This window comes from Papilio machaon, chromosome 8, assembly GCF_912999745.1.
Source record: "Papilio machaon chromosome 8, ilPapMach1.1, whole genome shotgun sequence".
Taxonomy (NCBI): domain Eukaryota; kingdom Metazoa; phylum Arthropoda; class Insecta; order Lepidoptera; family Papilionidae; genus Papilio; species Papilio machaon.
Window position 1 is genome coordinate 8,280,138 of NC_059993.1, and position 21,553 is coordinate 8,301,690.

The 21,553-nt window shown below is 35.5% G+C and overlaps 1 protein-coding gene across 1 annotated transcript in view; it reads right to left on the minus strand.

Annotated features, from left to right (window-relative positions):
* The window catches only part of LOC106720385 (protein GDAP2 homolog), a 58,462-nt gene that overhangs the window by 17,628 nt on the left and 19,281 nt on the right, over positions 1–21,553 (minus strand). The window contains exons 2-7 of the mRNA XM_045679115.1: positions 21,070–21,229; positions 20,842–20,984; positions 20,212–20,344; positions 19,395–19,504; positions 18,853–19,074; positions 12,839–12,998 (exon numbers count right to left, since the gene is read on the minus strand). Coding sequence (XP_045535071.1) covers positions 12,839–12,998; positions 18,853–19,074; positions 19,395–19,504; positions 20,212–20,344; positions 20,842–20,984; positions 21,070–21,229 — 928 coding nt within the window. The remainder of the gene's footprint in view (positions 1–12,838; positions 12,999–18,852; positions 19,075–19,394; positions 19,505–20,211; positions 20,345–20,841; positions 20,985–21,069; positions 21,230–21,553) is intronic.

The window sequence follows — 21,553 nt, forward strand, 5'->3', positions numbered from 1 at the left end:
CATGGGAAACTTTAATATATAATTTTAATAAAGTTAATCTACATAATTTGTTTTATTTTTCAAATACTTATTAAATAGCCTTTGTTATTCAAATAAAATGTATTTGAACCACAACTAGTTGAAACAATTGTTTTATTATTTTATTTTCAATACTAACCGCACATAATTCCTTTAATAGTTTGCCAAGACATTGTAAAAGATTTATACAGTAATAGTTATCGCCCGCGACTTTGTCTGCGCGGAATTAACAAAAACGTAATAAGCCTATGTGTTCTTCACGAATGTGTTCTACATATGTGCTAAATTTCATCAAGATCTGTTGAACCTTTCCGGAGATACTTTCAAACAAACATCCATCCATCTAAACATTCGCATTTATAATATTAATAAGTTAGTAGTAGTTAGATTGTGTCGATTAGAAAACAATATCAAAATGTAACTTGATTAGAAGTATCTACTCAAGTTATAGTGTTAAGTCTAAATGAGCATATTTCGCGTTAACTTAATTACTTAACTTAAGTACTCTAGTCAAGATCGGATGTTAAAATTCGATCTAAATTGCACAATACCCTTTATCATTCTTTATAATACCGAATAATATAACTATTTGTTTAAACCTTTCCAGTTATAACGTTCCAGTTCTGACATTTTAAAACATCCTTTCTAATCATATATCTATGTGTGTATGATGTATGTATGTATAATTAAATTCCACGTTCATTTAAAACGCACGCAGGAAATGTAATCAGATAACTTTATTTGTATATATATTTATGTATTAATTACATATACATTATATACTTGCAATCGTTTACGATACCTACTTTGTGTACATTTAAGATGACTAACGTTTCATTTCCTTCACGAAACATGACATGACATACAAAATATTTAACTTAAATCAAAAGATAAAACTAATAATGAATTTCGACAACGACAAAATTTTATGACAATCGCAAAAATCATAGACAACATAAAATTTAAGAGCATATTTATTACCAAACGACAACGCGACTATATGTTTATATAATTAGATATTCAACAAATACTATCAACTAATTATAATCAAATAATGTTTACAATTAATCAAAACAAACCTTATTTTATTAGCAAAGAACAATTCCCACTCGTTTTTATTTGTAAAAAATAAAACCAAACAAAGGCAAGTTCAATTTATGTGCGCAGTTTTATATATTTTTTACAGAGCAGACATTAAATATCTATAAAAACACGTATGTGCACTTCACAGATTTCGGTGTACACATATAAAGTCAACACAAAGCACGTACACCTCACACGACGTCCGCGACCAAACTGAGGCGGCGCTAGTGTGATGCGCGCTGCCTCTGGGGTAAATTATCCGAAATAGGCCAAATGACTCACATTTTTAGTTAAATCAGCTGCTTGCACTTTAGTCATTAAAAACGTATAATAATATTATTATATAAATATTTAACTCTTACTAATGTAGCCACCACTTCTTGCATATCTATTATAAAATATATAAAAAAGCATACGATAGTTATTTTTTTTAAATGGCAACTTTTTGTCAATTGCTAAACATTTAGTGACACTAACATAATGCACTTAATATTGATATCAGTTTCACAAACTAGCAACGTCTAAACACTGTACAAGAAAAATAGAAAAGCAAAAAAATGTCCATCGGTCATCTGCCGCACCCTCAGTCTTAGGTAAAATCTACTGAATGATCCGTAAATGAATCGACCGACAAAGATGTCGACAGTCGCGACCCTTTGTAATCCTGACAAGTAAAGTCTACTGACAGATCCGAGAACTAATCGGCCGACTAAGATGTGAACAGTCGCGTCGCTCGGTAGTCCTGACAACACCGACGTCACGGATCGTTACTAGTAGGTTAACCATTTATTACCTGTTAAAAACGGGACACGGATTTGAAGCTGAATATTGGATTATTATTTTTTACATTTATAATTGTACCTTTTAATAGATTGAAATTTATTTTGGGACATATTATATTGCCAATTTTAATGTTTACAATTGTAAAGTTTGTGTAGATATGGATAGTCTTTCTAAACAAGTAAATTGTAGACACCAAAGACATCGCAGACAAGAATATTGCTGTTTCGACCTTCAAGTTGAGGGCAGCAGGTGTCACAGTGGGGTCGCAAATAGTTTGCGACAGGCAACGCCTCTAGAAAATGCCAGTAAATTTTTATTCGATAAGAAATAATACTGTAAACGTTCGTAAGAGAATTAATATACACTTCTGTGAATCAACTACAATTATGACTAATTCTCAATGACATTGATAACTATTTTCGTTTATAAACGTAAGTTAAACTAATCCATACTAATGATATTAAGAGTTTTTTTGTTCTGGTTTAGTACAATTACACAAATTATTTCTACTAATAAAAAACTCGTTTAACAACGATCAAACGAAGCTTTTTTGTCCTATCAACTGAATTAAAACAACAGAAAACAATTTTGAAATGCATCAGAACACATGCTTTGTCTTTCATAGTACAGTTGACCGATTTATGTCGCTTTATGTTTTTACACTGACATATTTGAATCCTCTTTTGTATTTACCTTGGCTATTGTAATATCACATGACAAGCATACAATATAACGACTGGAATAACTTTCCATACTGCGAAAACTTGTCAGGCTCGGTTAAGGGCGTCCCTTATGATAAAAGTGCTGCAAACCTTAGACGAATAGTTGCCTTGTCTTGTCTTATGTATCATATTATATATCTGTGTAGGTTTTATATATTTTCCGACACAAGTAACCATGGTAACAGCGCCTGTCTCACCGGGACAATGTGGCACTACTGCTTTCTACGTGAGAGACATAATGCACGTAAAATAGTATATCCTTAACCTCCTTACAACATTGTGTAAATAAAAAATAAAGGACACGTGTCAATGTTAAACAAAAGAAATGTGACACAGATAAGAAAATATCATTGTACTGTATACACCGGTTTTATTTGAGGGACGTAACAATATTTACATCGTATTAAGTTGGTACGCACATTGTTGGTTAGTTTGTCAGTATAGAATTGCGATGTAAAATGTACTTTTTATCAAGCATTATATGGTATAATTTTAATTTAACAGTCGCACAATTAAATATAATTTTCACAAGATTGTAGCTTGCGACTTATTTTGACTCTAAAGGTATTTATAATGACAAGTCTTAGAAACAATATTCAGCTGACTTCGTAAGAAACGGGACTCTTAACACGATTAAGCTGTATGAGCTACTAATATTTCGACACATGTACCATGGCTCTACTATGGTTGACAGACAGCAGAAATATCGGGAGCTCACACAGCTTAATTGTGGTAGTAATCCTCATTGCAACAGGTTATAAGAAATAACACTTCTATTTTTATCTAATACATTTCATTCATTCGTGACTGGTCATTTAAGCGAATGAAGTTGCAGGCAATAGCTAGTATGAACATAAAAGTGGCTTTATTTCGAAGACATGTTAGATATAAATTCTAAAGTCTGTAATATTTTGGGACTGAAAATCTTAGTGCTAAAACAGGAAGCTTATTTATGCCATGTTTCGTAGTAGACCAATAATAGATTCGCTTGAGCACAGTTACTTTATACCATCCTAGAATATCTCGGCCTTGAGACCTATACACCAAACGTCACGAGAAGCGTTTAGCCTTTACATAGTTCAAGATAGAATCACAGCTATTCTGCAGATGCATACCACAATATAAATAGACAAATAGGATCGCATTATTGAAACTGCATATGCCACATTTATTTGAAAAATCTATATATATAAAAGAAAGTCGTGTTAGTTACACTATTTATAATTCAAGAACGGCTGAATCGATTTGACTGAAAATTGGTAGGCAGGTAGCTTAGAACCAGGAAACGGACATAGGATATTTTTTTACCCCGTTTTCTATTTTTTATTCCGCGCGGACGGAGTCGCGGGTAAAAGCTAGTTATTTGAAATAATAACGACGGTTCAAGAGTATTCATACAGAAGCATAGACACCGAAAAAAATATTTGTTTACTACTTGTTTTCGGGTCTAGATGTGCTTGCATTTAAAAAAATTGTGAAAAAAATTTGCGCTTCAAAAATTATACATTACTAGCTTTCGCCAGCGACTCTGTCCGCGCGGTATAATGAACATATTAAGTAGCCTATGTGTTCTTAAAGACTATATTCTACATCTATATCAAATTTCATCGAGATCCGTGCAGCCGTATTGCGTTACCTTAAAACAAACATCTGTCCATCCATCCATCCAAACATTTGCATTTATAATACTAATAAGATTTTCTTATATTAGACTAGTTAATCGATTTATAACTGGTACTATAACTTACAGATATAACTGCTGTCACACCATTACAAAGTATTAACGTGTGTAACTGCTTTACTAAATAATAATAACATTGTATTAACATGAGTAATTGTAAATATAATTACTGCAACTCACACCTGTGGTTACCATGTTTAGAATTCCTTAAGCATATAAAGCTTACATTAGACATCAAAGTAAAACTTACGAAGTATCTATGTTTGTACCACCTTACTTTATTCCACTCGGGCTGTAAGCATATTTTTAAGCGATTTATTTCTGTTACGGTTATTCAGAATTATGAATCTGTAATGGTATTCTTGAAGCTTAATACAAGGACACTATTTCCGATCTTTAAATAAATCTATTTGAAGTAAAATTATCAGCGATGAAAAGCTCTAATATTTGTTTTTAAAACACTAGCTGTCGTGATCAACGTCGCCAGTGCGGAATAAATAAAATAAAACTTAAAAAGTAACACCTACGTGATCTTCCAGACTATGTTCTATATCTGTGCCAAATTTCATTAAGATCTGGTAAGCCGTTCCGGAGATACCTTCTAACAAACATCCATCCATTCATCTAAACTTTCGCATTTATATTCGAAAGATTAGTCTCAATCTTCTTCTTATCGTGATCATTTCATGCGAAATTTATTTAAAAACCCAACTGTTACGAAAAAACCAGATGGAGTTAGCAAGTCTAAAACCAAAATCTGTGAATTTAAGATTAATAAATCAATTATAAAAAAATCATATCAAAGTTAACATATTTGCAAGAATATAAGTATGGGGTTAAAATTATGTAGCACATAAAAGCACTATGAAAAACAAAACATTCACAATAACGTATTTCAACATGTTTTACTAAAATATATGATGTAAAAAACTCTTGAATGACAATTTTACAACCGTCACTTTATGTCTTCTGCGTTAGTCTCGTATGTACTGTTTAACGTCAGACAAAATGATACCGAGTTAGCGAGAGTGATGGAACATGTTAGGTAGGACAAATATTTATCAAGTCGCTTCTAACTAGGGAATATAATAATATTGATCTTTTAATTAGTAAACATATTGCATAAGATAATAGATATTTTTAGTGATTATTCGACAAGATCCTTTCGAGCGTATTGCGCGCTAAAGTTTTCAAAACCAAGTGACAGATAGCTGTAGTGAGGCGACGTAAGCGTTGATATTTGACATGTCTAGTGCTGCGCCGATACACCGGCACAGTGTTGATTTTTGTCTCTAACAGTTCGGCCATCCTGCATTTCCTTCGTCCTCGAAGGAGTATTGATCCTTGCTGCATCGTTTTACACGCTGTCCCAAGCGATATGAAAAGCCAGAACACCTCCAAGAAAAAGGACCTAAAAGCAAATCAGCCCCGTAGGCAGAAAATATAGCCCCGTAGGCAAACATATAGCCCCGTAGGCAAACATACAGCCCCGTAGGCAAAACATATAGCCCCGTAGGCAAACATATAGCCCCGTAGGCACAACTTAGCCCCGTAGGCAAAACATATAGCCCCGTAGGCAAAACATATAGCCCCGTAGGCAAAACATATAGCCCCGTAGGCAAAACATATAGCCCCGTAGGCAAAACATATAGCCCCGTAGGCACAACTTAGCCCCGTAGGCAAAACATATAGCCCCGTAGGCAAAACACAGCCCGGAGGCGAACATATAGCCCCGTAGGCAAACATATAGCCCCGTAGGCACAACTTAGCCCCGTAGGCAAAACATATAGCACATTTTGTATCAACCATGTATCTGAAATAAAACTAATAATAATTGTTATTAAACATACGCCCGGAGGCTAAACATACGCCCCATAGGCAATCTTTGATTTTCTTTTATCAATCATGTGTCTGAAATAAAAGTTTTATTAATCATACGCCCCATAGGCAAAACATACGCCCGGAGGCAACATATACGCCCTGAGGCTAAACATACGCCCCATAGGCAATCTTTGATTTTCTTTTATCAATCATGTGTCTGAAATAAAAGTTTTATTAATCATACGCCCCATAGGCAAAACATACGCCCGGAGGCAACATATACGCCCTGAGGCTAAACATACGCCCCATAGGCAATCTTTGATTTTCTTTTATCAATCATGTGTCTGAAATAAAAGTTTTATTAATCATACGCCCCATAGGCAAAACATACGCCCGGAGGCTAAACATACGCCCGGAGGCAACATATACGCCCTGAGGCTAACCATACGCCCCATAGGCAATCTTTGATTTTATCGATTATGCGTCTGAAATAAAAGTTATATTATTATTATTATTCATACGCCCCATAGGCAAAACATACGCCCGGAGGCTAAACATACACATTGACTAGGTCAAACTCTACAAGAGATACAACGGTTATTTACTTAATTATTTATTTGAATAATCATAAAAAAAAAACAAAGAAAACATTAATGGAAAGAAAAAGGCCCCTTAGGCAACATTCGACTAGGATTTCGTAGCCGTGAGATCACTGAATTCCAATTCGTCCTCTGACGAACTTTCATGCCTGGCACTCCAGAGTTTAATTTTGTCTCGTGCCACCACACCTTTATATGCTCGCCTGCCCCTGGCGGCTGAGCTAACTTCGTAACGATCATTTGGAAAAATGGCCGTCACCTTATAAGGCCCTGAATATCTTGGAACCAACTTCCCACTGGTGAGTCCGGGTCGCAAAATTTTGCGCTCGACCATAACCAATCTGCCAAGCTCTATAGGCTTAGTCGTTTGTCGACCCTTATCAAAACGAGCCTTCATATTTGCGGAGTTCAGCTCAATCTTCTCAGCTGCGTCTCCTCTCAGCTTCTCCAAATCATGTGTATGCTTTCCACTAATTAAGTCACCAGCCAGACGTGGCCTCAAGCCACACAGTAGTTCAAGTGGTGATTTCCCGGTGCCTTGACTCACTGTGGAGTTTATGCCTAATTGAACATTAGGGAGATAAGTGTCCCATCCCTGGCGTTCTTCCCCCATTTGGGCGTTTAAGGAACTTAAAATGGTACGATTTAATCTTTCCACTTGGCCATTTGCTCGCGGAGATGCTACCGCATTCAAGACATGTTTTATCCCATTATTTTTACAGTATTCCGTAAACTCTCGGGAAGTGAATGGGCTTCCTCTATCACTTATGATCCTCATAGGATACCCAAAAACTTGACTAAACTTATTGAGTGCTGTAATCACACCCTTTGAATTTGCTCTTGCAACAGCCTCTAGCCACACAAATTTGGTAAACCCATCAATGATGGCGAAGATGTAGGTTTTTCCACCACTCTTACAAAAGGGGCCCAGGTGATCAACATGCAAGGTTTGGAATGGAGTAGGATCCCTTGGTATTGGATGCAGCAATCCTGGCTGTTTACCCGTGGGCTTCTTAGTGAACTGACATCCTATACAACTCGACACATATTTGTCTACGCTCTTCCGCATCCCAGGAAACCAATACTTAGCCTGTATGGCTTCCAAACATTTCGCTGTGCCTAAATGTCCATAGTTATCATGGTAAGTCTTTAATATATGCCACCTTGCTCCCTTCGGTAGAACGGGTCTGCTTCCACCTTCCACAGTACGACAGAGCAAGCCATTGACAATTTTGTAGTCTTTAGCAAGACCATTCTTGTTGTTAGCCTTTAGCTCGATATCCAAGTTTTTAAGAAGCGTCTGGATATTCTCATCGCCATCTTGCAGAGCATTGATAAGGTCTTTTTCTTCAATATGATGCACCGGTATTGGGTTTCGACTAAGCGCGTCAACGTGTAACATCGAGCTCCCTGGTCTATGTTCCACGTCAAAATCATATTCTTGTAGGTCAAGCCACCACCGTGCAATACGAGGCGACAAATCCCTCTTTGACCAAGCGAGCCGCAACGCAGAGCAGTCTGTCACTACGCAGAATTTAAGGCCTGAGACGTACACTTTGAACTTCTGTATACTGAAAACCACCGCAAGTGCTTCCAGTTCAAAACTGTGGTATTTTGCTTCAGCTTCTGTCGTTTGTCTGCTTGCATATGCAACAGTCTTCCACTCGCCATTTTCCTGACGTTGTAAAAGTACACCTCCTAGACCGACTTTTGAGGCATCAGTGTGGATCTGTGTTTCACGAGAATGATCATAAATCGCAAGAACTGGATCAGATGTTAATATCCTGGTCAATGTCTCCATAGCATTTATTTGATCAGTTTCCCAGCACCATTTTACATTTTTCTTGGTCAGACAAGTGAGTGGTCTAGCTATTGTAGCAAAACCTTTAATAAACTTGCGAAAATATGAAGCGAGTCCCAAAAACTGCCTTACTTCGTGTACATTTGCCGGTGGTTTAAATTCAGCGACCGCTGCTAACTTGTGAGGTGAAGGTCTTATTTCGTTACCTGTAATCTCATGTCCCAAATACTCCACGGTCGAGGTGAGGAAGGAGCACTTGTTACGTTTTAACTTCACTCCAGCATTGTTTATCAGTTCTAATACCCGTCGTAAATTTTTGAGACAGTCATCCACATTTTGCCCCCAAATAATTACATCATCTATGTACACTTCCGCACATTTGTGAATTACAGGGGCGAGAATATGGCTCATTGCCCTTTGAAAAACAGCTGGAGCGTTACAAAGTCCAAAACTCATCATCTTATACTGATAATGGCCATCGGGGGTGACAAAAGCCGTAAGTGGCCGCGACTGTGGTTCTATTTTGATTTGATGATAGCCATTTGCGAGGTCTAAGCAGCAAAAGACTGATTTGTTTATTAGTCTGTCTAGTAGATCTTGTATATACGGCAAAGGATATCTCTCTTTTTGGGTTATTTTATTAAGTGCCCTGTAGTCGACGCACAATCGACAACCACCGTCTTTTTTTTTTACCAAAAGAATAGGGCTAGCGTAGGGCGACGTTGATTCTTCTATTATACCAGCTTCGAGTAACTCGGCCACAATTTGTTGTACCAGTTCCCTTTCATGGAAGGACATCCTGTACGGTTTATAATTTATAACTTTATTCTCTGTCAGCCTGATTGTCATCTCAATATCACAGTTACCCAACTCCATGCCTTTTCCAGAGAAACAATCATCAAATTCGTCAAGGAGAGAATTTAGTGAATCTTTTTGTGTCTCAGTTAAATTTTTTCCTATTTTAGGTTTGTCAGATTCCACTTCCAGCAGTTCCGCTCTAGCAACACAGTCAACACTCTTCAATGGAACTGCTGCTTTAGTTTTATTAATCAATTTTATCACTATTTTACCATCTTGACTTTCCACTTCTTCACTCAATACCTCCTTTTCATATCTAGGCTGTCTTTGTTCACTATATTTCACTCTCATAGTACCATTTGTTATTGGCTCTGTCCTTACTACAATTTTATTCAGTCCAGGTCTTAGTGTTGTGTCCTCGTTTGGATATAAGCATATTTTCTCTAAATTTTCACATAGCTCAACAATATCTGATGCCATATCCTTATTGTACACATTAAGCCGGGATGATGTTTTAACAACCACAATATGAGGAGACTCAGTGTATGCTTGGCCTACTAAAATGTCGAAGTCCTGAATCTCATCTGGTACTATGTAAAATTGAGTTTCTATTTCTACTCCATCAACTGACAAAATAGCAGTTGTAACTCCCAGCGGCTGAATCAAAGCATCTCCATATCCTTTGATGATATAATCACTGGGTATAGATTTCAGCTGAAGTTCAACATAAAACGACTGTTTCATTGTATTGCAAGAACTGCCAAAATCTATAAAAGCTTTAGCTGGAGACTTGTTCACCAAGACTGTTTTATAATATTTCTTATCAGAGACATCACAACTCACAGTTTGAATTTTCTTAGTGTACTTATCTTGTCCAGTGTTTTTCTTTCTGCACTCATAAAATTCATGACCTTTAATATTACAGAAAGTACAGGATTTGTTAAGGTTTTTCTTTTTATAGCAGTTTTGTTCTGTATGACCTAAACGGTCACAAAAATTGCATTTCCGGTCATCATGCTGTTTCTGTTTGGTTTCGCTACATATCTTAGCCTTATGGCCAACTTGGCCACACGTAAAGCACTTAAGTGTTTTGTTTGGGTCATTCTGAACATTAACTCTTACTGAGTGTTTGGTTTCAACACCTAAAGATGAAGTTTTCATGTTTGCCAAGTATTTTAATAATGAATTAGTGTCATGACAACCAGCAGCTAATGCTCCCACTTCTAGTAATTTATCTCCAAGTGTGCCAATAATTGCTTGAGCAATCACATCATCCGTCATGTTACATGACATGCCAATTCCCAGTTTGTCATAATAAAATTTGATTGGATCCTCATCTTTTAGCTTGATTCTATTAACAAGTTCCCTTATCTGAACTAATTTATTCTTTGTAACTGGAAAGGCATGAATTAATTTTGCTTTCCACTGGTCCCAGCTAATATCATATGATGCTTGGTTTTCATACCATCCTTTGGCATAGCCACTTAGCTTCGCCATGCAGTTGCATATTAATGTCCTTTCATCCCATCCATGCATATTTGCAACAGCTTCCAAATTCCTAAGCCAGAGTTCAATTGATATTGATGTTGTTTGTGGGTTAAATTCTGTGATAAAGTCGTTCCGACCCACATAACGCACTAATGGCTGTGTGTGAGATCCTCCACCATAGTATTCATTGTTTTTTCTCAGGTCTTGTACCAACCCTTCCAGTGCCTCGATTCTACTGTCCCTTTGCATTAGTTCTCTCTTATGTCTCTTATTTTTAGATTTATTCTTCACCTCACTTGAATCAGAAGAAGAGGAACTATGAGACCTATATCTTTTTTTATGCCGACCCATCTTCAACTTTAGAATAGATTGTAATATACTCAAAATATGTGTTTAATTTTAACACAAGTTATTGTCTCTTAAAATAAAATCAACACCAATAGTATATTTAATACTGTCCACAAAACTTTTGTCTTATATCCAAATTATAACTTCAAATTTAAAATGTATGTTTTAGTCTTTAACACAACACCTTTGATTCTCGATTTAAAACTATAATCGTCAACCCAATCATTAAAATTAAAATAACATAAACGTAACAAAGCTTCAATTCTCACTTTTAGTTCGTTAGTAAAACACTCCCCTACTTTTTTTTTTTTTTTTTTGTTAATACAAGTTTCAAATATTTTAAGTCTTTTTGGTGATACCACAGCAAAATTACAGTAAACAGTTTGATCTGAATAAGTATTATAAGCAAGGAACAATCTCACCAAAATGTCAATTTTCACCCACACCACCGTTCGAACTGTTTTTTTTTTTCTTATTCTATCAATTCTTAATGTTCTTACAACTTTTAAAGTCTTTCTCGTCGATAACTATACTTTTACACAGCAAAACCACTTTGTGAGCTTGAGTAATATCCACTTCTGAAACTTTTAGTGATTATTCGACAAGATCCTTTCGAGCGTATTGCGCGCTAAAGTTTTCAAAACCAAGTGACAGATAGCTGTAGTGAGGCGACGTAAGCGTTGATATTTGACATGTCTAGTGCTGCGCCGATACACCGGCACAGTGTTGATTTTTGTCTCTAACAATATATAGTGAGCTAGCTGTCGCATGCGACTCCGTCTGCGCGCAGTATGAAAAATAGATAGTAGCCGATTCTCAGACTTACTAAATAAGCATATAAAATTTAATAGAAATCGGTCAAGCCGTTTCGGAGGAGTATGGTTACTAACATTGTGACACAAGAAACTTATAAGGTGTTTCGAAGAATTTCAGATAACTTTAGGAAAGATGAAATAAATAAATGAAAGTCTAAGTTTATTTTTTAAATCTTAATGCTTAAAAAGCTTTATGAATTTGAAAAATACTGATCGAAATGAGCATACTTCGATGAAATCAAATACACACAGTGATTTTTCTTAAATGAAATATTATCTGGAAACTGGAATAACTAGTTTTTTTTTATTTTCATTGGTAATTTCAATAGTAGCATTTAACGACCGAATTTCTTCGAAAGAAGATAAAGTTTGGGATGTTTTTACAAAACGCATTACAGCGGCGCCATGTTTGTTATTTTTCCCGCGCTTTGTTTGCGTCGCGTCACATGCGCGGTTACGTTCGCTGTCGACGTTTCGTTCCATGCACAAATATTTGCACTATTTACGACACTTCCAAGAAGCGCAAAGATTTTAGCTACGAAATATTTAAAATGATTGATTTATAATTAGAATTTATCATGAATAAAGGAAAATGGAGTACATATTTGTAGATTATATTTCTTAACTTAATATACCAGGACACCAGTTGTTAAGTCAACAAATTGGTTTCACTTTAAATTGTAGATGAACTAAACAAATCACAATTCGATGGATCACGTTGACGCTTTTTCTTCGTTGATTCTATTCTATCTATCAATGTCATAAGTAAATATTTATAAACATGACAGGCTAAGACCTCTTCAATTAGAGCTGACAACGTAGCCTCGATGGATTTTCGCCACCTAAATTAATAAAAAATGTATTATTATATAGGTACTCACTCATCGTGGTCGTGCATGCGGCGTTGCGTGTGCGGGGAGTGCGAGGCGAGCGGGGAGTGCGGGCCGAGCAGACGCTGGGTGTCGGGTGCGCAGGCGCGCGCGAACGCCGCCGCAGCCTCCGCAGCCGCGTCAGAGTCGCACGCCGACGCGTCATCTTCAGCTAAACGGAAAATATTACTACAACCAAAGATACTACGAGAAAGAATTACACAGTTTTTTTTAATAGAATAAGAGAGCAACCGTAAATTGCAATACAAGAGTAACTAAAGATGCTTTGCCGCCCTTTAAGGAAGTGGTACGTTCTTTTCTTTTAGAACAAAGTTTGTTCCGAAATATTGAATTGCGCTCAGGAATGTTAAGGCAACATATATTTTGCGACTTGTACGTTCCGGTTAACGTGACATTTCTTCATAATAACAAGCAAAACGAAAACAAAATCGAAATGGCACTAACAATAAGATAATTAGTAGCAAAGTTTTAATTTCAGAGATTCGTTTGATAAAGAGTTGACAAACAGAACAAAGAATTTGATATAAAAGTAATTAAACAATTAAAGATAACATGTGACCTCTTTGCTAAAAAGTATACAAACAAACTTTCATTTGTTATCTGATAAGACAGATCCATTGTATGTCAAAAATATATAAATTACTAACTGTCTTCCACGACTCCGTAAGCGCGGGATTAAAATAACTTAACAAGTAGTTCGTCCAGACTATGTTCTACATCTGTGCCAAATTTCATCAAGATACCTTCTACCAAACATCTATCCTAACATTTGCATTTATAATATTAGTAAGACTAGGACTCGTCCGAGAATCTGTCGCGGGGAATTAAAAAAAAAAAATTAATAGCCCATGTATTCTTAAAGACTATGTTCTACATCTGTGCCAAATTTCATCAAGATCTATTCAACCTTTCCTTCTAACAAACATCCGTCCATCCATTCAAACATTCGTATTTATAATATTACTAGCTGTCGACCGCGACTCCTTCCGCGCGCAGTTAAAAAAAAAAGAAAACTAAATGGGGGGGGGGTTATGAAAAATAAATGTTAGCCGATTCTCAGACCTACTGAATATGCTAACAAAATTTCATGAGAATCGGTCAAGCCGTTTTGGAGGAGTTCAAGTTCGAACCCCGTAACACGAGAATTTTATATCATAGAAGATATTAGATTAAGATGAATTCTTTAAATTGAAATGATAATATTAATAAATAAAAAATGCGTAATGAATATATTGCTACAAAGATAATTACAACATCAAATTTGTTTCAAAACTACAATAGAAATCTTAACACGTCTTACGATCAAATTCAAATCCCTCGTTGATAATAGCCCACTTGGATGAAAAAGATTTCTTAGGACGCATCACAAAATACAATTATATTTCAAACCACAAAATATTAAATAATTTTCTAACTCCACATTTTAATCGTAAAATACTAATTAACACGATTCACTTTAACATTTTATAAAAAAAACATTTAAAAAAAGAAAACTGAATATTTCTTTATAAAAACAGCACATTGAAGTTAAATTTGGCGCCTGTCAAAATATTGTATGAAGCGTCGTAACGAGAAAAATATTGTTCCCTAATGCTGATGATCTTAGGCTGCGTTCACACAACTTGCATAACCAACACACATATTAAAAATAATTAAAATAGTTTATTTTTAATATATAAGATTCGTAGCGTAATTTCATAATTTTTACAAAAATATTAATTTCGACCGCAACTCCCTCCGCGCGAATTAAACAAAAAAATTAATTCAATTCGTTTTAAGATCGTCGTTTATAAGATCCGTTGATCAGTTCCGGAGATACTTTGTCACAAACATCCATCCATCCAAATATTCGAATTATAATATTTGTAATATTTATTAAATTCAAAAATATTATTGAACTTAAGTTGAGAAAAACTAAGTGCTCTTCGTGAAAATAATAACGATAAAAACTAATTATAGATGTAATTAATACAAAATTTTCTTAAATATCTCAATTGATTTTATATTTATACTCAAATAAATCTTCAAATATTCGAAGTAATTTAAAAAAAACTGCGACCGGTGTGTCCCCAGATTTATACGGGTATTGTTTGCTATAGATAAAAAAGTAATGCGGCAAGATGTGATGTGTGCGCTTGTGGGCGGATGGCGGCTGAATACATTGCGATAGTTTTTATTTTATTTTAATGATTATTACTTAAATATGGCGACTGGTTACAAAATATCTGTGAACTTAGTGTTAAGTGCAGAATTAAACATTCTGCCAACGAGGTGGCATACTGGCCACTAAGACCTTTGTCTTTTTTGCATTAAAAAAAGATAGTTGAAAAAAATAGTAGAAAATGGCGCGGAAAGTGTGTTAACAACGGAATGTAGTAATTATTAGAGTTTTATCGAATTTTAGTGTAAATATTATGTATATAGTGTTAGTAGAAGTATTTAACAACGAAATAAAAGCATTTTTGGCTGACGTGCTGCTGTTTTCAATTTAGACACTTAGTAATTTCTCAGATATATTAACACATTTAAAACAAACGAAGTAAGGAATTGAACAGAATTCTTTTTACAATAATTTATATTGCAGTCAATCTACATCATCGTAACTTAAAATATCACGACTTTCATATCTTACTAATATTATAAATGCAAATGTTTACAACGATGGGTGTTTGTTAGAAGGTATCTCCGGAATAGCTTAACGGATCTTGATGAAATTTGGCACAGATGTAGAACATAGTGTGGAAGAACACATAAACTATTAATATCTTTTATTCCGCGCGAACGGAGTCGCGGACGTCAGCTACTTTAATATGTATTTATTGCAACAATACCAATATTTTTCTAACTAAAACCTATTCTTTATAGAGCTCTTATGAGCTATGATATATCCTCTTTCTGCGCGTCCCCTCCTCTGTCTATTAAAGGTAGGCAACGCATCTGCAATTGCGGATGTCTATGGGCAACGGTCGCTTCGCATTTTAGGCGTATTCAGGTCACCGCTTGCTCGTTTGCCATCTAGTGATATAAAAAATGACGTAACAATAAAGTTCTTTAGTTTTTTTTAACTTAATTCTTACTTAATTTTCTCGTCGTTCGTCTTTCCGTCATTCCATCCTCCGACTAGCTTTATTTTAAATTCTCATCTTGTTTAAAAAAAAAAACGCCAAAGAATAAATAAAGAAAAAATATAAAGAGATCCTTCATAGATATTCGTCAATTCTGTCGCAATTGTGACATCACAGAAGTAAGACTTTGAGTGACATATACAGCGCATGCGTCATGTCGTGTCACAAACAACTTCGACAATGTAAAATTTAATTTAAGAACTTTTAATTTAATATTGTTTTTATTTGTATGATACTACAAAGAGTTCACAAATGTTTAATCTAAAAAAGGAAAGAGGATAGACTGAGGATGACTTCGCATTAAGTTTTCGTGATTTGTCGAATATATAATATATAATGAATCTTGATATTTAAGTTTTAATATTCAAATTACTTGTGAAATTTTATATTAATCAATTATATTCCTGAATTATAACTATTGAAATAATAAAACGTACTTTTTTTATATAAATCCGAAGATTTTAAATCATCGGATGTTACGAGGAAGGGCGGAGAAGGTTCTCGGATCTCGGTAAAAAAGTGTCATTTTACATTTGTTACCATTCTCAAATAATTCATTCGTAAGTGTTGCTAGAATCATAATAAAATTCCATAAACTAAAATTAAGTACTTAATAAGTAACTAGCTGTCGACCGCGACTCCATCCGCGCGGAATTAAAAAAAAACGTAATAAGTAGTCTATGTCTTGTTCCAGACTATGTTCTACATCTATGGCAAATGTCATCAAGATCCGTTCAGCCGTTTTGAGATACCTTCAAACATCCATCCATCCAAACATACGCATTTTTATTAGTAAGATTAACTTTGCAATACAAATATCCATATTCTAGTAAGCCAGATTTTATAACATAACTGTGACTATAATATAACTAACCATACGGTCGTTCCTTTAGTTCCAAATTAATTGTTGTTTGTACTTCCATTTTGCTATATTTTGTTCACAAACACACAAACTTCCGAGCGTTCTGTCCGAATGTTAGCAATCGATAAACTAAATGCGTCAATATGTGATAAAACGTTTAAATGCTTCGCCCTATCTCAGATAAGCTGGCACTAGTCATATACCGCGACTTTGTTTCTTTAACGGCTTAATTACAGGCTAATTAAGGTCGGATTGTTATTATTGACAGACATTCTGATGACATTATTCATAATCGGACAATGATTTCGTTGAGACTTGTTTTTTAATTATTGAAAACTAGCCTTCGCCTGTGACGCCGTCCGCGCAGGTTAATAAAAAACTTTATTAGTCTATGTGTTCTTCCAGACTATATACTATATATATGTCAATTTTTTTTTTGGAGTTTTGGAGATTCTAAGAAACATCCATCCAGTTAAACATTCGTATTTATAATATTAGTAAGGTTATAGATAATAAAGTCACAAAAAATTACCTTACTAATATAAATTCGAAAGTTTAGAAGTATGTATGGACGGACATTTCTTTGAAGGTATCTCCGGAACCGTTCAACGGATCTTAATAACATTTAGTACAGTATAGACCATAGTTTGGTAGAACACGTAAGCTATTAATTAAGTTTTTTTTTTTAATATGGCGTGGACAAAGTCGCAGGCGACAGTTAGTATTAAATATAAAAATGATTACAATTGCTATCAATATATGTTCGAGTATTATCTTTTAAACCAGCGCATTATTATCATACAATCTGATTCAAATAGTTTGTAGAATATTTTAGCTGTTTGTGGAATAATGATTCATTTCTTACGTACAAATTAGGTTAATGATTGTTTGTAAAATATATCATTTATTGATTATTTATTACGTATTGAAGTTCTGAGACTATTTAGTAATCATTTGTTTCCGTAAATGCGTAAGTTTTTTATCTTCTAATGTAATAAAATTAAATAAATTTTTTAAATCAAATTTATATAAAACGATAGTAAATGTATTATTGTGTATAAAAATTTGTCATACACACAAATATTTATCAGATTGTATAAATATTTTGAAATATTTCAGCGGCTCTCAACTTTTTGCCAGTCGTTGCGCAGAACATGTTGCGCAGTGTACATGACTTAGAGCCGTCAAGATATTTGAATAGTGTTATACTTGGAAATACTTTTACTTGTGGCGTATCTTTTTTCAATTATAAGATGGCAAACGAACAAGCTGTCACTTGAATACGTCTAAAATGCGAAGCGACCGTTGCCCATAGACATTCGCAATTGCAGATGCCTTTAATCGACAAAGGAGGGGACGTATAGAAAGAGGATATACCCACTTCCTATGCGTCATTTCGACTGTGAAATCCACTTCTCCTTCCCATCGCTTCCTTACAAGAAAAGGGTGAGGATGGAATGAAGTCTCCTGTTACTCATCAGACTATACTTGGTGTTCTGTAATGTCGTAGTATTTATGGCATATTTTGTGACTAGAAAATGGAAATCTTTTTTATTGTACACTAAGTTTACAATATTCAATGTTGCCTTGACTCCTTAACTAGTGAAAACTGTATTTAAGGAGCAAAGGAGTTCTTTTATGTGAAACTACATCGTTCTTAATGAAGACAGTAGATTTAATAAATATAAATAATAATTTAGAATAAACAATCAAAAAGTTCGATTTTCTTTTCCTCTGTTTATGATGTTTTAGCTGCGTGGATGCGTAAGTGTGTGTATAAGTGTGTATGTATGTGTACGTATGAGTATGTGTGTGTGTGCGACATATGTAAAAGTGCATGTTGGTGTAATAATTTATACATTACATTGAAACAAATTTTCACAGGTATTGTAATCCATCTCAAATGAAGTAATGAGATTGAATATAGGCTATAAAGGTAGAGGAAGACCAAAGAAAGTATGTATGTAGGGGGTAAGATCAGATATGAGGGCTGCTAGAGATGTATGTAGGAGACTGACCGGTATCAGAGTTGGAGTGGGGGTTGTGTATGATACGTATGCGGCGGTCGTGCAGGTCTCGCGGAGGTCGCGGCAGACGTGCGGCCGCGGTGAGTGCCTCGCGAGCACTGCGCGGGAAGTAGAGCGGCGCGAGCGCACGCAGCGGGGAGAGCTCCACCCCGCACCCGCACAGCACCACAACGCCCGGCGCCGCTGATGTCTCCAGCCAGCGCCGGATTGTGTCTGCATTTATAATATACTCTTTGGAGCGCCATTATCTCGCTTTATGACTCTTTTTTTTGTAAAAAAAAAAAAACAGGGTATCAACTTCGAAGTGGGCAGTATGCTTTATTTTGCTCTTTTTTCAAAGGAATCTAAAGTTTCCTAGGAATTAATTTAATGTTAAGACAATCGACTACTCGTTTCTATATTTCTTTTAAACATAAAATATTAAGATCTATTGCAAAATAAGTTACTAAGTAATCGTTTTATATCTGTAATTAGCGGTAGATTTGTAAATTACTGAGACTTTATTTAAGTAATTGATGGGGGGTTATACTGACTGAGGGCGACATGTGCAGCGAGGTCCGGGGGGAAGTTCCTGCGCGGAGTGTTCACCACGCACAGTGCCAGAGAACGCGCACCCAGAGAACATGCTGCTGACAACACATTCCTACAAACAAACAAACACACACACATTATAGCAAAACCCATTTAAATACGTCACATTTGACATTTCGATGACTTCTACAGATAAGGGCCAATGTGCAAATTGACAACTTTTCAAAAGAGGCTCTTAAAGTTTCAACCATATACGTAAATAGGCCATATAGAGCTATTTGTTAATTTGGCCCTTATACATAGGACACATCGACTTTTTCCAAATTCAACAAAGTAACCTTGTAATGGCACTCATAAAATATTATATTTTCCAAGTTATAAATGATATATTTTTTTAGTTTTTTTTTTTCAAATTTCGATTACATATTTATTACAATCAATCGAACGTCATTACAATATTACGTCAATATTTTTTTTTCTTTTGAAATACTAAAGATGTTACAAAACAAAATCGAACGAAAAAAACACGGATATTTTATAACAACTGAATTAGATTCTCATATATTTAATGTACGAATCGATTCATTCACTTAATTTTCAATCAGCTTATGAAAGCTAAAACTGACAGATGTCTAATGTGACATATCAAAGTGGAGGAGGTGGAGATAACTTCAAACAAACATACATCCATCTAAACATTCGCATTTACAATATTAGTAAGATGTACTTTATATTTTACAGTGATAAGTTTTCAATCTAATTGCATTTTGTGCATCAAAGTTCACAGAAATGGGAAAATAAAGTTATTGGACTGTTTACTTGTAGCAGTTGTGTAGTGCAGTCTCAGCGGCGGTGTGGTACTGCGGCAGGTAGTTGGGGCACACTGTGTGCAGCACGTGTCTGCTGCGCAACTGGTACCCCGGCGTCACCACCACCTCGCCAGTGCCGCACTCTGCAACACACGCCACAATCTACCTTAATAATAGTGCAGTAGGATACAATGTTCTGGATCAACTGTCAGATATTTAACACGGTACAGGCGGATAGAAAATACTTTTTGCTCTTTATATTGTTTGAAAAGAGGTAAGATATTCAAGAATCATGAAGGCAATCTGTAATTTCTTATTTATCTCAATGTAAACCAATAATCTATTTTGTCTAAGTCTACAAAATTCAGGGAAGTTTTTTTTTTTTTTTTTGGGCGGCGCCATGCCGCCCTCTCGTTCTCCCCCTGGCATGTTTTTGGCCAGAGACTTTTGGGTTCTTTATTGATAATCATAAAATTCTTATGCTAGTTACTTATAATATAATACATATTTCCTTAGTGCTAATTTAAAACTTAATGCTATATAAAATAAAATTGAGTAATAAAATTTCTATCTATATACATTTAAAATACGTTAAAAAGTATATATATATATATATATATATATATATATTTTATCTCACCGAGGCCTCTGGTGATGATCTCCTCTTTGAGATCTGGCCCAGCGGCTAGCATTATCCGCTCGCTGACCGCGTTGCACTCCGACAACGTCTCGTCTGTCGTATTCGTCACCGCGTCCACTTCCAGAGCTGTGATATCACCCTGCCTGGAACGTACAGACAAGAACGTTAAGTGTAAGTCGACGTGTTTGTAATATTAGCCGCTAGTTGGTTATATTGCAAGTTTCTTACCAGAAGGCGAGGCGCTGGTTGATGCGTTCATCGTAGACGTACTGGAGCGGGGGCGGAGGCGCGGCGGGCGCCGGCGACACCGTCGCGTAATCAGTCAGGGGCGCCCCGCCGCTCTGCGACCACCGCACCACGCCACTCGGCGCGCGCATCGCACCCTGATCTGGAAAAACACAAAAAAAATATTAAAATCACTATTTAATAATTGAAGAACCCGACTAACAAACTCAGGGGAATAACAACTTCACACGCGGATTAGTCGTTTAGGCTACTCATACACACATACAAAAACATTGTCTTCGTGCACGTGGGATAAAAAAACAATCATTATATCATTGCTTTAAATGAAAAAAACAGATATTAGGTAAATAAAAAATGTTTTAGAGAATAACCAAATGCCTAAAATCAAAATACAATACCCCACTTTATGAAACCCTTGGCTTGAACGCTTTTCTTCTGATTGCACTCAAACATTCAAGAGGTTTCC